The following is an 18,078-nucleotide window of genomic DNA, read 5'->3' as shown; positions in this document are numbered from 1 at the left end:
CGTTATCTACTACAAGTAGTTTGTTTGAATGTAATAATTATGTTGTTTGTGGAATCATTTATTGAAAAATGAATCTGAATTTTTCGATCTGTTACGATCATAAACTGAAGCAATATAAAAATGAGCCTGTGAACTGAGTTTTAAACTGAAGCATATCTGCTCATAGTCCGGTAATTACCTGCTAACGGAAACTCTGCTACACAACTATTATTATTATTGAAATATGACCGGTAAGTTTCAAATTAGTCCGGTAAAATAAATTCTGCCCGGACATTTGACCGGTGAGAAAAAATCCTAGCGGAAACCCTGATCTGTCCCTCTATTTTTAACTTAGCCAATACACATTTACTCACTTACATTCATGCCTACAGAAGACTGCCTGAGATACATGCAGCACCTTCTAGTTCTAGTATCCCTCCTTTGTATTCCATAAGTATGTGCAGCCCTGTTTTCTTATTACTACATGTGTTATTATCTTGGTCACCTTCAGTCACTGGTGATTTAAAAAAACACTCAACTACCCTGTCAGAACAAAACATGTATCCTTCCTCTCTTGACACATGCACTGCTCCCTCACAACGTTTTCTAGGACCCTCTGAAAATGGCATGATTCTGAAAAGGTAGGATGTGAAGGTGAATAATGAAAGCAATAAAGGAGCCACAGGTTTCCAACTACACGATCTAACATATTTGTGATGTATCAAAAATGGTGTTCTTGGCAAAGTAATCTGTGATCACTGGGGTTTCTATATGCATAGCTTTAGGAAATGATCCCAGGAGAGGACCCTGGTGGTGCTAAAACCCCTGGGGAAGTCAATGAACAAGATACTTTCAGTGGCTGTCCAAGTATGCAGAGAGAAGCAGGTGGTTGACAGCATCATCCTCCCCATTGTGGGCCTGATGTATGAACTGAAGGGGATCTAAACGCTCCCTCACTAGGGATCCGGCCTGCTGTCATTTAGAACCCTGGTGTGCCCATTCTTGGCCACTGGGGCCAGGCAGGATGTTTTTCACATCATCATCAGCACCCTCTGCAGCTGACAGGTTGGGAATGTGCTGGAAGCCCTCCCTGAGGAGGTTGGCAAACACCTTCAAAACACTTGGCGTGATGGTTTATGGGCTTTCAGCCGTGCCTCCATCCCCCCATACACTGATATTATAGGCTGCCCAGTGACAAGGTGGAGACTGGAGTACCTGTTGTGACTCAGGCCATTTTCTTGAATTGAGGACAAAGACAGAGATTGTAAATGTGGCAAACTCGCCAATATGTTATTAAAACATAGTCCTTTAACAAAGTCGTTCTGAGAATGCAGTAACATTAAAACAAATCATAAAACAATTGCTAGCCTTCATTAGACATCAACATAAGACAACATAGGGATTTGGCTTTGGAGGAACTATTACAAATACATATTCTGTATCGTATCCAAGGGCTGGTATGTAGTTGGTTTGAGTTTTTTAATCTTGAACCTATAATCTATTAAATTCTGTTATATTCACACCAAAGTTAGGTTTGGAAAAGGAAAATAAAAAAAGCAAGAGCTGATTAAATCCAAGCATTAATAGCTAGCCCTCACTCTTAAACCTTGGCCCTCTGCCCCCCCCCCCCCCTTCTATCTTCGGGAAAAGATGTAAGCCCTATGATAGCCCAACATATTTAAAACATACATAGTGTAGGAATGACCCTGTCATGGTGCACTCTGGGCTTTCGCCTGAGAATCTAAAACACAGTGAAACATAAATGTGGCATATGTTAAGAAAGGTGTGGGACTGTGAAGAATATGAGCTGGGACACGACACAAAGCCATGTGGGTATTGTAGTTGTCCATCGGGAGCATGTTTCCTTAATGCTCAGCAGCACGAGCTACATTAACTTCTACTGACATGCTGCATTTGCTTAGTCTTCTACTGTCATGTTTTCATTGTTTGTCTGTTTCCCTCACTGTGCACTATCTGTCACGATCTTAGTTTTATGTCACAGTTTTCGTTTGGTCTGTCTTGTCATGGTTTTATTTTGCAATTATATCAGAGTTATAATATAATAAACAATATGCTAAAAAAAAAAAAAAAGTTACATAATTACAGGCATGCTAGCCCCCTGCCTGCCACAGTTCCCAACATAGCTTATTTCGAGAACGCTTTTGATGGGTCTCGTCTGGCTTTTGGAGGTCCACGGAGCCTACAAAAGGCTCCTAAGAGAAGGAGACCCTAGTCCGTGCCCAACAGCCATGGTGCCTGCTCCAGTACCGGCCCACACAGCCATGGTTCCGGCTCCAGAATCGGCCCACACAGCTATGGTTCCAGCATCAGTTCTGGCCCCAGCAGCCATGGTTCCGGCTCCAGAACCGGCCCTAGCAGCCATGGTTCCGGCTCCAGAACCGGCCCCAGCAGCCATGGTTCCGGCTTCAGTACCGGCCCCAGTAGCCTTGGTCCAGAATCCAGTTTCAGCTCCAGTACTGGCTCTCCGGCCAACGCCAGCTCCCCGTGTCCTGTCGGCGTACCGGCCGACTCCAGCCCATCGTCTCCTGTTGGCTCTCCGGCCGATGCCAGCTCCCCATGTCCTGTCGGCGTACCGGCCGACGCCAGCTCCCCGTGTCCTGTCGGCGTTACGGCCGACTCCAGCCCCCCGTGTTCTTTCCCCTTTCAAGTCACCTCTCGAGTCCCCTCTCAAGTCCCTACCCAATCCTGGTCCGTTGGAGGTTCCGCTGGGGGTCCGGCCAACTCCATGGCCTGTCCCGTTGGGGGTCCCGGCAACTACTCTTCTGCCGGGGGTCCTGCCAACCCTATGTCCTGTGCCGTTGGAGGTTCTGCTGGAGGTCCTGCCAACTCCATGTCCTGTGCCGCTGGGGGTCCCGCCGACAACTCTTCTGCCAGGGGTCTTGCCAACCCTATGTCCTGTCCCGTTGGGGGTCCCTGTGACGGAGCGGGTCACAGAGTGACTGACTCCGCCACTGACAGCCGACACACACACACACACCACACACACACCAAACATTTCCTGCTCTCTCCCCAAATGAACCATGCAATTTATTATTTATTGTGCATTTGTTAATTTGTTAATTTGTTAAATGATTATGTTAAGAGGTGGTTAACCTGTTTATGTTTGGGTCGGATTCTTTTATGTTGACAATGTGGTTTGAGGTAATTGCGTCACCTGTTGACGGTAAGCCTGTGGGAGGAGCTATGGGTTAAAAATGGACGGTTTTGGCCCTGGAGGGGGAACTCAGAAGAATGTTGCAATGAAGGCAACAGCTGGGACATGTTCAGGAGATGGTTGCAGAGAAGGCAACACCGGAGTGATGGACGGCCTGTTTTGGATTTTTATTTTGTTGTTTCAATTGTGCTGGTTCCGTTTTTTTGTTTTGTTGCTGTTATTAAAGTGTTTTTGGAGCTTAAACAACCGACTAAGCCATGTTTTGAACGGAGAAATAGAACCCCGTCACAGTCCCACCGACTACTTTTCTGCCAGGGGTCCTGCCAACCCTATGTCCTGTGCCGTTGGAGGCCCCGCCGTCACCTGTCTTGCCGGGGGTCCTGCCAACTCCTTGTCCTCTTCCGTGGGGGATCCTGCCGACACCTGTCCCGCCGGGGGTCCTGCCTACTCCTTGTCCTGTTGCGTTGGTGGTCCAATCGACACCAGCCCTTGCGCCATCCGGGGTCCCATTGACACCAGCCCATGTCATGTCTAGGATCCCGTCTACGCCTGTCCCACCGGCTCCGGTTCCTGTCCGGCCGACACCGGGTTCTGCCCGGCCTCCGGAGCTGTCCCGTCAGCGCCTACCTGCCCGTCCTCCGGAGTTGTCCCGTCACCGCCTTCTTGCCCGTTCTTGTGCCCGGCCCCCTGAGTTCCCCAGCCGCGGCCTTTGTCCTTGTGCCCGGCCCCCTGAGTTCCCCAGCCACGGCCCTCGCCCTCGGGCCCAGCCCCCTGACTCTTTCAGCCGCTGCCTTCGCCCTCATGCTCGGCCCGCTGAGTTCGCCCGCTGTGGCCTTCGCCCCTTTATGAACTCTGCCTTGCCCCCGGGCCGTCCGCCCGAGACCCCTTCCTGGTCCTCTGCCGTGCCCCTGGGCTGTCAGCCCAAACCCGTCCTCCAGACCCCCTCCACCCACCCTTTTGGCCCTAGTGATGCACTTTTGTAAATAAAGCTCTTCTTTTGTTTCATTTTGAAACCCGCTTCCCTCCTCAATCTGCATTTGGGTCCTATTTTTCCCCAACCTTGATAATATGACAGGGTTGCACTACAAAAATCTTGTTGGATACTTTGCACAATGACAATAAAGGCTTTATTCTAGGTTGGCTAGTTGTTGTAATGAGGGTGAGCAATGGGGGGTAGATACCAAGGTAGAAAAAGCCTATCTTGAAAAATATATATATATATGCCGTGCAGTGCCGTGCCGAGCAGTGCTTTAAAAGGTATTTGATGTGCCTCCCCCGTTAGCAACACCCTTTTATCATAACAAGCAGTCCCTTATATGAAAATGTAGCGCTGTAGCCTAGGTTAGAACATGTGTGTAAGCTATAGACCACTTACCACCCACTCAAGCATGTAGGCAAAGTGCACAGACACGCAAACAGATGTGTTGAAAACAAATAAGTCCTCCATCTGATGCAAGGCTGCCTCACACAAGCAAACAAATAAACATGCTGCTTTTATTTCCAATGCCATCAGGCACTCTCGATGCGCACTCCATGGAAGAGCAAGGGCATATACTGCGGCTCTTTGCAACACTTCAGAACAATCCTTTGCCATCCCTTACACACAAATGTGGGTGTGCACCTTTTCTGTCGTAGACCACTTGAATAAATATTTCACAGATCCCATTTCCATCACTTACAGAGAACCGTTGGTGTGTGTTTCATGTGGCACACTTTGCATATTTCGCATAGTGTTTTCTAATATTTGCTGCAGCGAATGTGGAAGTTCCTGGCAGTGCTGACACCATGGCACATTCACAGCAAGGCTCTTAAGCTCCAACTGCAGTAGGTGGTGACATATGTGTGCAATGACCTATCAAGAAAAGTCCCACAGCTACATTTACTTTTCAGACTGCAATGAGAAATACAAGAGTGAGCAAGAGTGCTTTGGGCATGTGCAAGCCTCAGCACTAAGTTGGCTTGATGGACAGAAACAACAGAGCCATAAGTTGAGATGTATAATAGATGGCATCCTTACTGTGCATGCTTCGAAAAGCAACAATCAAAGTAAAACCTTTACATCATTTCAGAGAAGAACTTTCCCTGAAATATCCTCTGTGGGATACATGTTCACAGCTGCTATTCTCACACTTGGAAAAGAAAATATCCAAAAATATCAAATACCAAAAACAGCACTTTAGATCACCGAGTAAATTCAGATCTAATCCCTATCATGACCTAAAGGTTGTATTTCTACCCACCTCTCCCTAGGCATCTGGTGGTTGGGGTTGTGGTGACAACGGATGCTGAGGCCAAAGAGCTTGCGGGCAGTGCGCTGGATCTTGAGCCGCTGGATTTCCAGGGAACTCTGAAGGAGCCTGTAGCGAGCCTGAAGGTCCCAGTCACTGCCCCACAGGAGATGCACACTGCTGATGGGCAGGAAGTGAGTGGAGGGCAGCCTCTTCAGGAAGGACTTGAACTCATCTGGATGACAGAAAGTGATGAAGTGAAAGAGCAGATGGCAAAACACAGAGATGAGAGAGGATGGTGGTGAGACAGAAAAATGAGAGAAAAGTACAAGTTCAAAATTCATTTTCTGACTTGAAAGCAGCAGAAAAAAGGGTGAATTCAATATGAAAGTTGCATTTCAAAATGTAATCAATTGATTTGGTAACACATTTTGATAGTCCATATTTAACACTCTATAAGTCATCAGTTGACATTTAGTAGCATGTCAACAGCGTATTAACCAATATTCAACCTTACTATTTGTATATTGTGTCAACATCTTCAAAATTGACAATCAACTACTCAAAATCAATCTGTCAGTTGAAAGTCAACAGGGTCATGTTGACTATCTGTTGATAATCTGTTGAGTCAAGATGTCAACTAAAGATTACATTAAGCATTAGTTGATGATCAACAGATAAGCAACTTTAGAGTTTAGTTGACTATCTGTTGATCGTCAACTAATCTAGAGTTGACTATCAGTATACTTTTAGTAGGCATTCTCCACTAAGCGTTTGAAGGCATGTGTTAGGACTATCCAATTAAAGTGAAACACAGTTGAGAACAGTAGAAAGTCTATAACCTATCAACAGAACACATACATTCATCCACTAATTATATGCAACAGACATGGGAATAAAGCGAAATGTTTTGCACAACTGATCACAAACTTTATTTATTCATTATGTATGTAATGTTTGAGTTAGAAACACCTGTTCCTGTTTTATTTGACTAATATATAAGATAAATACAGAAGCCTAATGCATTCACTTGAGAAAAAAAGGTTTTTCATAAGAACTCACAATCTACAGATAGTAAGGTTGAATATCGGTTAATAACCTGTTGCAAAAAACATGTTGACAGTCAACAGACACTTTTTGTAAAATCTATAGATCAACACTTGAGATGTACCTTATATTCTACTGGCAGTTAGTTAAATGCATGTTACTTGTCTGTTGAAACAGTGTTTTTGAATGTCAACTGATGACTTGTAGAGTGTTAACTACGGACTATCAAAATAAAGTGTTACCATTGATTTAACTTAATATGGATCTACTTGTTTTGTGGTTCTTAATAAAAAAAAAATCTGAAGCAAACTTTTCAATGTATTTTTTTTAATTACACTGACGTTTCCATGGCAAGACTTAGACTTTAATGCAGCTTTGTTGAAATAGCAGAATAAACTGAAAAATATACACAAACAGTCTCATCTGTGAACCAACCATTGTGTTTTCATACACATGATTAAGTGTCAACAATATTGGAGAGTGAGTTTGCTTTACAGAATACTTATTTGTTCAACCCTATTCCCGCTAAGCATCCTGGGTAGAATTACAAACAAAGAAACAACAAGCAGCAACTGGATGTAATTGGTAGAGTTGACAGAAGTTAACCATGTATTTGCATACATGTTTTGAATATAAAAAGGGTTATGATTTAAAACTGTAGGCATTAGAAAAATGTGATCATTTCACAAGTTAACCAATATGTCCAAAGTTTATTTTTTGGAACACTGTAAAAATATCCAGTAGGGTCTTTTTCAAGTAGGGACAATTTAAAGAATCACCAAAAAGAGTCAGTCCCATTTTTTTAACGTGGCAATGGTCAGTGAGCACACAGAAACTCGACCAATCTTCTTGATGTATGGTTGATGTCTTTGGTTTATTTTTTCGGATTGCTTCTGATGTGAGTATTTGCAGTGAATTGAAACTCTCGGTGCAGTAAACACCCTCTGACTGTGCTCCCACACACTTACTGAAGAGCCTTGCTTCAACAAATATGTTCCCACCAGTGTCGCTTATTGCCATTATGTTCTTCCTGCTGCTTCTGATAACTCACGGCTTGTCTCCTCACCAGACAACCCATGCGCCCAGCACTCTGACCCTTATTTTCAACTCTGGTTCCAATGTTTACTTACAATGGGCATGAGGATGCTTGTAAGACTCCAGCAGCAAATACACAAGTAGAAGGAATCTTTTATTTGGTGTGCTAATTAAGGAAATATGGCTCAGAGTATAGCTCATTATTGTCTCCGAAGATAAATTCAAGCACATCATTAAAAATAATCCAATGAACAGTTTATCAATTCCAGCATGTTGAAGAGAGTGCAGAAGTAGCCTAACACAAAGATGCCTCTACTCAGGGTACTGACAATCTAATCCAAATCTATGTATAAAACCCCTGTTCCAACCACATTTGTTTGGGGAGAAAAATGAATACACAGCATTAGACGGAACTCTTAAAAGAAAAGATCCCCATATTCAATACCTGCAAAATAGACTTTTGCGGTAAGCCAGTGATTTCCTACAGACGTCTTAGTCTAACAGCATTAACCACGGAGTTGAGACTCTCTTTCAGAAACAGCTAAGAAATGTCAGAACTTCCTCCTCTCTCCTCCCAGGCATGTCAGAGCTCCTTTTCCCCTTTTCTTCAAAGAAGCCAGATTCCTTCTCCTCCCATGTTTCAAACTTGCCGTATTCCTCCACCCACTTTTCAGAAATGTCAGGTCACCTCCCTCGCCCTTTTCCTAGAAAAAGATGTTTGTCCCCAGCATCCGGTATTCAAAAATGTTTGATTCCCTCACCAAAAGAATCCATTATCACATCATGCCAGTTCAACAGATGCCAAGTGCTTTCATACAGGCTTCAAAGCCACCAAGGATCTCTTCCTTGATACAGCTTCCAAAGAGTCCACATAGTCCCTCGCATGACTCTTATCTCAAGTCACCAAGCACCTTATCTAGAGATTACAGCTCTCAGAGTGTAACCCCACTTCATACCTCTTGTGCCATTACATCTCAATATGAAGGGTCCAAAATATATATTGAGATATTTCATTTTATTAATCTCATAGCATTTGGATAAATGACACAGACACTAAGAAAGTTATTCATTTCCTTGCATTTTAATTGATAAGCCTTAATATAAACCTTTATTTTTGGCCCCTTCGTGTTACACCATTTCCAGACTCACTGCACTCAGTGACTCACATGAACTTTCTATGGTATATCAATATATTTATCTGCTGCTGGCAGGTTTTATTGGACACTTTTATATCATATAAATAATAGATAAACAAGGTGACTCGCCATGTAGCAGTCGGGCAATAGCTGTGCTTTTATTTCTTTTACCACCGTGTCCAATATCTTAGACACTTTGGGTTTGCATTTGCTCAGTACTTTCTGCAGTGAATGCAGGAAACTTAATTTTCTATTAATTATGTAAATGTGGTATTGAGCAAGGGCAGACTAAGCTGCAGAATTAGAAAATGGGATTTTAAATGATCTTCAAGCAAAGAGAAAATTGCAAGGTTATGATATCACCTTAATTACCTGAGCTCTGCACATGAACCCATACACAGAATAGGATAGCTGCATTTCTCAGGAATTATTCCCTTGCAAAATAGTAAAATAGCTACACACTTCTCCTAAGCTGTCAAGGTAAATACAAGTTGGAAGAATTGTAAACTTACCAGAGTTCTCAAAGTCTTTGTAAGAAGAGGCCCAGGACTCAGACATCCCCAGCAGGCTATTCTCCATGATCTGGATGTCAGTGATGGGACAGTTGCACTGGGGATAGTCGTCGGCGCACTGACAGATGCAATGGTTGTTACTGCACACGTACTCTCCTTCTCCATTGCACATGATGTAGCTCAGGGCTGACTGGACAAACTTCTCCTGCAGGTATTCTGGGAAAATGACTTGAAGACCTGACAGAAAAACAGAGACAAATGGGAAGTTTTAGTGCAACAGAATGTGTTTCATAAATGATCTATTGTTGAATATGACATAAAGAATAAGAAAAAGCCTACAATCTTGCTTTCTTTTCAAGTATACAGTGAAATGAAAATATTTGAGGCAGGATTATTGTCAACGAATGATACCCATTGATACCCGAATGATACCCATTCTTTGCATCAATGCAAATGTGTAAAAAAGTTAACACAATATTAAAAAGCGGCGGTGAAAGGGCTGACTGACCTTCCAGGATTGCTTTGTGTTATAAACACTCATTTATTTTTCTGAATGGTGTGCTTCAAAGCTCGACTATGTTCAACTTGAGCTGTCTTTTCAGTGGTGGGTCACTCATGATGTGACAATGTATAACAGTGATTGATGCCTGCCCTCTGCGTTGGTTTCCTTAGCACAGATTGTTTAATACCCTTTGCGAGCATTGTTATTATACTCTTTGCTTTGTACAATACATGTTTCCATTTGTATTTGCCTGTGGTTTACATACCAAACGTTGCAGCATCCCGCTAATTATTTGCTAATAGCGATATTGGAATGTGTAGTCAAGAGGCCACTTTGGGGCTGAAGCTGAAAATACCTCTTTCCTCTCGCCGCTGACAAGGTATTTATAATTTTCATACTACAAGCCAATCCGTATCTCACCCTGGGGATCTCATAGACGTGAACCCTGAAAAGCTAACAGTAAAGCCTTTTTCTTCAGTCCAGGCCCGTTGAAAATAAATCCCTAGCTATACAAGCCACTGAATTGGAAAATAACTAAATAGATTTATTTTCTCCTGTATGAAACCGAATCTTGGTGAGGCAATATTTTCTTAATAGGTTTTACTTGAGCACAAACAGTGTTTCAGCAGGAAATATGCAGCCAGGAACCAGAACATAACATGTTATCGAATGATGAATGATTCCATTATTTTTTCTGCTCAGGTATTATTTTGACTTTTGGTGAAAATAGGAATCGATTTATGCAAAATCAACATAATATTATTCAATGCCATAGTGTGCTCCTTCTTTACACCCACAACATGCACTTTAACAGAAAACAGTGGGTGATTAAGAAGCATTAATGTCCTAATATGTGCCAAGATTGTTGGCTTTGCAACATAGGACAACTTCATCCTGCATGAACAGTGACAGTCTTTAAAGAAAAATAAAGTGGTTTTGGCCAATATCGAGCAATGTTTATACAATTCTATCAGGAATGAATGCAACTATTCCAGTCATATCAAGCTACAAGCCATGTTTTACTTGTCTTTAAATGCAGCACAATAACCCTACTCTTTATAATAAACCGTCTTCTTGTGTTCCCTTTTTAGTTATGAGTAGATTCCCTTCTCCTCTCCCCCTCTTTAGAACCGTTGCCCATCAGTGATGAAGGGAACAGCAGGAGGGAGGGGGTAAAGGGGATGGATGGATCATGTCTGACCACAAAAGAGTTGGGTTGCACAGGGCTTTTTCTCCATCAGGCCTGTCTGCGGCCCCTGGATCCAATATTCATTTAGCTTGATGTATTCCTGGGCTTGAAACTTTAATGTGATTTGTGGGAGAATCCAGATGGCAAGTTCACGGATCAACGCTGCTTACTGACAGTGCTGGTGCCAGCGGCCGGGTGCACAATAACACCGAGTGCCTCAGCCCTCCCTCCTTCCCTCTGCCGTCTAACCATTCCCCCAACCCTACTATCAACACACACGCAGACACACACCGACACACATTTTCTTCCTGTGACATCACCGTGTTGGTACCGGGAGGTTGCAGAGGGACTGGTTGGGGATGCTGACTTTCAGCTCGGCACTATCAGTCTTACAATCTATTGTTTTCCACTCTCTTTTCTTCTCAATGTTTCTGTCTCTTCTCTTACCAAACCTCTCACTCTTTACCTCGTACTCTGTACACATCTCTTCCGTCTTACTTCATTACACTCACTCCTACTCTCACCACACTCATGCGCATGCCCCTTGACTCGTCCCTCTTCATCCTTTGGCTCACATTCACTCCATCAATCACTCTCATCATTCCTGTTTCTTCACCTCTTTTGCTCTCCTCAACACTTTCCCACCGAGCACGCACTCAAGTTTTGGAAATTCAATGTCTGGTTCTCCCACGTCAGTGTAGAAATGATGTCATGCAATAAAAACAAATCCATCCACATTTGTTAGTGCAGTGGGGAATGAGTAAGAGAATTGGAGCCCTCAGGCCCAAAATGAAATGAGAAACTAATCAGAGTAAATAAACATTTATCTTTGTGACTATCCCAGCTTTGCTCTGGTAGTGCAGTACCATGTGAACACTTTGAAAATGATTGGGCTATAAAGCTACAGTGTATACGGCTCTTATGCAGGTGTTTGTTGAGTAAAAAAACAACACATTGGAGCAGGGAGTTACACTTTCCATCATTAAAGAGCTGCTGATGAAATAAATAGCTGGGTATTGGAATTCCCGTGCAGCCATTTGATAACTTCCAACTTCATGCTCTGTCAGTGCACATCATTCCCTGCAACCCCTATGCCTGGCTTGCTCTAAATAAATAGCACCTGAAAATGGCAAATGGATAATCTCTCTGCATACATCAAAGGCTGATATATTTCCTTCACGTACGTTGGAGGATATAGCCCCTCAAAGCTTCCATGAATGCTAAAAATGGAGCCTGCAACTGTGACTTTGCCTTTTCATTATGTCTCTTTCTAGAGTGCTCTATTTTTACATGGTGATAGATGGGGAGTGTAGTCCACAACCGAGGCTTGTAACAGCCTTGGCAAGCAGTTGCCCTCTTATTGCAATGCCACGCTCCGCCTCATAAGTTACAGTTTCATTAAAGATTAATTGACCATTGTGTGGCCACAATTTCGCAAAATAATCATTACTTAATCCACTGGTGCAATAAAGTGCATTACTTGAATGGGGGCATTAAATTACCATTGGAGGTTATCATTGCAGCCATGATACAAAACGAAAGACCTCTGAACTGGAAGATTGCCTGTTTCTCTTCAATCCGGGCCACCCTGCTGATCCCTAGACACTTAAAACAGAGGGGGCATACAGCTTTAAGATTTGCGGTATTGGCCCATTTCACACGCAAGCTCCACTCCTAGATGAATGAGGTAGAGGGGCATTTAAAGTTGCTTTTTATCCACTCATTCCGCCACATAAAGCACGTGGGTCTTACACAGCGTCTGTTGGGCCTGACAGAGGATAACATGTTCCACTGGAGCTATTCTCAGATCTCAGAATATGTTTGCATTTTTTTAAAGTTCTGAATGAGGTTTACTTAGCATTCAAATGGATAATGTGTTGCTGTGTTGAATACGCCTTTTTTTTTACGAGTGGGAAAAAAGTCCGTCATTCAGGGCACTATACACTATAGGCCTATATAATCCAGGGGGCGGTATTGCGCCTAAAAGCTGTTTGCCAGCCGCCCTTAAACAACAAATGAAGAACAAGAATAAACAACAACCAAACGAACTAAATACAAGAAGAAGAAAAGTTAGTATGGCGATTTCAGATAACACACAGGAGCTAGAACCCACCTGCTTCTTTTAAATCAGCTGTGTGGGAACATTTCGGGTTCCCTGTGGACTACAATAACGATGAAGTGTGCGAGTGGTGGATCGGAAGAGGACGGTGTGTCGGCGTTGTTCGATAGCGGTGCGGTATGCTAATGGTATACACGCCAAACATGCTAAATCATATCAGAAGGCATCACCCAGATGTGCCAATCACCGGAGCCGCAAAAGACAACAGCAGTTCAACAGCTGATCCCCGCTGTGTTTAAGAAGCCAAGAGACATGATAGCCGAGAGACCAAAATAAATAACGGAAGCTTTTGGCATAATGTTTTTCAACGACTTTGCGCTCTGGAAACACTTTCTTATTATTTATGATGTAATATTTTCAAGACATTCTTTTTAGTTTTACAGCTTGATGAAACCTTTTTGTTTGACATCAGCCATTATAGATAATATGGCCATCTAAGTGTGTGGTGCTGTTTGTGGTTTGTTTTTAACTGTTTAATACAGTTAATTATTCAAAATGTCAGAGTTCCTTATTTTGAAACTGAAACTTGCACTACTGTTCAAAAATAAATAACAACAAACCTGGAATTACGCATTTGGGACTTTTTTTTTGCTTTTTCTTGTTGTACCGAACCGTGACCCCCAAACCGAGGTAGGCCTACGAACCGAACCGTGACTTCTGTGAACCGTTACACCCAGATTATCATAAATGTTCCAAGCAGTCTCTAAGGCAGCAGCCCATTTTCCAACAGGACTGTTTACTCAGTGTTTTTTATACAATCTTAGTTAACTTTGTGTGAAAAATAGTTTAGGACCATGAAGTTCATGTTTTCATGTCAAATGCGTCCAAAGTGCAGCACAAACACTTTTGTTTTCTCATCCCTGAGTGCTATACTTTGGGATTTATTGTACAGTACATAAGATTTAGGAATGCATATATTTTGAAAAAGCAAAAGAACAGAGAAATGACAAATCCCATTTCCTAGAACATATTAACATACAAGAGCCTGCATGTGCATAATGTGATACACTCCGCTCTTTCTGCATGGAACAAAAAGACGCAATGTGTTCCTTACGATACCTCCAAATAGCGTTAGCTTTGAAGAAGCTCACTTATTCATATTGTTAGCACAAACTGCAAGAAAGAAAGCAGGTGCAGTAATCACTGTAAAAGCATAAATTACATATAGAAATGGTCTTGGCATTCAGGCTTTCTGCTCCCGCCTCCTGAAAGAGGGATATGCTGAAATTGCATGTTGGAGCAATTGCTGGATTGAGAAGAGCGGGCAGTCTGGAGAGGAAGATGAGCTCTCCATGGTGCCGAGATATTGCCAGGTGCACAGCACTCTGGACACAGACATGCAAGTTGAGTCAGAGAAAAGGTAAGTTAAAAAAAACGTTTTAGATGTATTCCTGTGTGCAAGATCACAATAGGGAGAATGCAAATGTGTTTTGTTTTTTTCTTTCTGTAATAGGAATAATCTCCCATAAATGGTGCTGGTAGATTGTAGTAATTTTGGTTTTGAATCATACACACTGAATATTGTGTTTCAAGATTTGTGATGTGGTTGCTGTTGGCAGCCTGTGCTCTACAGTCAAGCTGCTTCCTCATGTGCTGCCATGTGTCCCAGCACAGCAGTAGCACTAAGGCCTCGGCTGGTAACTTATCATCATAGTGTCCCACTTTCTATTGCATGCACACACACAGAAACATACACATACAGGCACACCAACACACACGCTCTTGCAGAAATCACATGTTTTACAGGAACCCTGGAGAGGGGGAGGAGAGATGTTTGACAAGATTTGATGGTTCCATTCCAGCTATCAACGATACAACTGCCCTCAAAGTGTCAAGATGTGCTGCACACACATCCCAGATCAAAGCCCAGATTTATCTCAGAAAGGACATCAAACTTCCCTAAATAACAACAAGTAATGTTAATCTATTTGTATTTGAAGGAACATGTTTGCTGTGTACTAATCTGCTGATTCATAAACAAACTCGCAATAGTGAGTTAAAAACACAATAGTGAGCTAAAAACACACAACAAATATGTTTTGTGGGTTGCCTTTTTCATTTAAATATCAAACTTTTTTAAGATTGTCAATATAAAAGTATTATTGGTAACGCATAATGATTTAGCACTACATTATAATGCAAATGTATTAATGTTTGTGATCAGCCCGTTGAAAGGCCATTATCAGTTTTTATCACTACAATTCTAATGTCTACGACGTGGCAAAAAGGGCGTCACACTCTGAAGTATCATCAGTCGTAATTACTTTTTGGTTGTGTAAAACCATGGCCCACACATTTGAACAGACAAAAAACAGAAAGTGACTTTATCACCAGTTCAATACTTATGGAGCCTTTCCCGTTTACAAAAGACAAATAAAGTACAGAATCCCCCAATCAATTGATGAAACACAGTCTGTCAGAGGGAGAAGAAAGACTGAGTGGAAAACCATGGTACTTGCTGAAATGGCAGCCTGAAGCTGGCAATGGTGAGTGGAAAAGGAGATTTATGGCATGCTGGCCCAAATGGAAACTCACTCTTGATTGACCACTTCCAATTGAAAGCTGACCTTCAGGTCTGCATGGAAAGATTTCATCAGGAACTTGGTTTTCAGAATGTTAGAGGGAAGTGAAAAAATGTGTGCAGCCATCCATCTTGATGGATAGGATCCTGCGTTGTTAGTTTTCTGAGCAAAAGAAAATGGCCACCTTGGTTCAATGCATGGGCCTGTCCATGAGTTGGGTCAATACCTCAGATCACTGTGACATGAGGTATTCACATGTGACTTCTAATGAAAATAACAATGGTTTTAACTGGGATGTGTATCATCAAATGAAGATATAGTGGGGTGTTTTTCGGTTGGGTCCAGGTTTGAGAAAGGAATAGATGAATAGTTAAAACCAGACAGTGTTTCTGTTACAGATAAAGATGCCGAGGAAGAGAGCAGCTGAGTGAATACAACAGTTATGATGAAAATGCCTTGTTGTGCTCCTCCAACATCTGCTCTCCATGCTTTGCACCACATATCTTTCTTCAGTAAATGATTCCCTGGTAACCCAAGACATATATTTACTGATATACTTTAGTCTCTAAATCAATTAGTCCGTCATCAAAAACAACTCAATTGATTTGTGTGTTTGTTCGTCTTCCCCATGGTGTTTGCAGCTTTTTTTTTTACTTGAAATGAGGGACAGGAATCGAGCGACAGAGCAATGAGTATCTAATTCATCACTCTCCACACGACTTGCCTACAGAGCCAGTAATTTATTTTCACTTCACCACTTTGAAAACTGTTGGCTCAGGCTATTCTAACATATTCATAAATCTTCCCAGATAGGCTCATGGCTCTTCCAAGATAGGCTGTTGAAGAAACTGAAGAAAGAAAAATAGAGAGAGCATGTGTCGGGGATTGAAAGAAACAAATTAGCCAGCTTTTGTTTTGGTGCTAATTTATGACAGCCATATCGGAGGTGATTGGGTCCTTGCAAGGTAATGGCTTGTGGAGGTTCCAGGGCATTTTATCTTTCTTTGGCAGAGTTAATAAATCTATCCAATTTGCTATTTTCATTCCCCAGTACACGTTTTCTTTATTTGTGTTGGCTATAAATCAAATAACACAACACATATTGCAATATTCTGCCCAATATAAAGCCCCTGCTCCTTTGTTATTTAAAAATACCACCTATTCAAATGTCAAACACAATATAAATACTGACAGAAGGAAGGAGTTAGGGTATTAAGAGAAAATGAAAATGACAAAATGATCCCTGGAACCTAAAGCATGCTGTGTACTAAGGGAAAGTGAGAATCCAGACAAAACCAATATCATTGCGTTTCCTCAAAGTAGCCCGGGGAGAGAACAAACAAACAATGAACAATCAAGGTGGTAGAAAAAGTGGATTTAAATCCCCATAGTAGAGAAGCTCAATGGTGTGAATATTTTACATTGAATTTATTCAAATATACACAAGGAAAACATGACCATCAAATGCATACAAAATCCACGAGGAATTTAAGAGTGTAGTCACATGTATGGCTTGTGGTACCTCTGATAATTTGTTATAACCAATAGGCTGATGATATCAGGTTCAGGGACACAAGTGTCTGCAAGGTTAAACTATAATTGATGTTAAGTGACAGAGGAAGACCGATCCAGGATCAATGAATTCCTCTTGCATGCCCACAAACAGCCTCTGCTGATAACATACTGCATGCCAATGCCCTGTGGTTCTGTATTTAGTTGCCAATAAAGCTGCGAAATAAACATCCACAAATGTTAAACCTAAACCTCCATAGCCAAATTAAGTTTAAGGGAAGCAAATGTTCATCTTTGATGGATCAAAGCTTTGCTAAATCATGCATGAAATCTAATGTGAATTCATTTGTTCCAGTGCCATCTTATTCTGCTGATGAAAAAAGGCCAATAAAGGAGGAGGCACAAGGTGTTGGTGAATTTGCCAAACATTTCACAAAGCAAAACTGTGGGAGAGGAAAGGACTGACTCTAGCTTTGATAGGTAGCTCCCTTGATGTGAGATTTGACTAGAGCATTCTAATCTAAATCTAAGTGAAAGCAGAGGGAATATCCAGGGAGTGTCATATCCTCACTGTGTTATCTGAGGCTCACAGGCCCAACAGCTCACATAGAGCGACCGCAGGGGTGAGAAAGAGAAGGGGGGGAAAAACCCTTTTAAGAATTCAGTTATTTTTCTAGAGACAGTCAAAAGTGTCTCCAGGAGCACTTTGACCACAACGGAATTGACTATCTTGTTCATTTAAACCAGAATGCTGTCTCAGACTTTCTATACCTAATCCCAGCAGTAAAGGTGTTTGCCAACAGGTTTATAATCATTTTCTTGTATATATTCTCTAACAAAGTTTTGCAGTTACATTTGTGCCTCTAGGTAGATAAAGTGCTGAGGTTTTAAAAAAAAGCATGATTAAAAGTTTAATTAGAAGAATGAAATGAAGTGGGTTTTCTATTACTGCATCCTTGTTGTAACACACATGGCGCTGCATACTAAATATGAACCCCTTATTAAATTCATATGCAATTAAAATAGCTCGTCTCGATTAAGGTTTTTACAGGTTTATTTGGATTGTTTCCAAATTATATGGCATTATAGATAAAAGGTTTTTGTTCAACACTGGTCACAGTT

At 42.0% G+C, this 18,078-nt stretch overlaps 1 protein-coding gene across 1 annotated transcript in view; it reads right to left on the bottom strand.

Moving 5' to 3' along the window:
- Positions 1 to 18,078, bottom strand: part of brinp1 (bone morphogenetic protein/retinoic acid inducible neural-specific 1) — a 132,286-nt gene that overhangs the window by 10,710 nt on the left and 103,498 nt on the right. Inside the window, exons 6-7 of the mRNA XM_034096529.2 lie at positions 9,113 to 9,349; positions 5,395 to 5,617 (exon numbers count right to left, since the gene is read on the bottom strand). Of these exons, the coding sequence (XP_033952420.1) occupies positions 5,395 to 5,617; positions 9,113 to 9,349 (460 nt within the window). The remainder of the gene's footprint in view (positions 1 to 5,394; positions 5,618 to 9,112; positions 9,350 to 18,078) is intronic.

The sequence above is a fragment of the Pseudochaenichthys georgianus genome, chromosome 12, assembly GCF_902827115.2.
Source record: "Pseudochaenichthys georgianus chromosome 12, fPseGeo1.2, whole genome shotgun sequence".
NCBI classification, from domain to species: domain Eukaryota; kingdom Metazoa; phylum Chordata; class Actinopteri; order Perciformes; family Channichthyidae; genus Pseudochaenichthys; species Pseudochaenichthys georgianus.
This window is presented reverse-complemented; position numbering and strand designations above follow the sequence as displayed.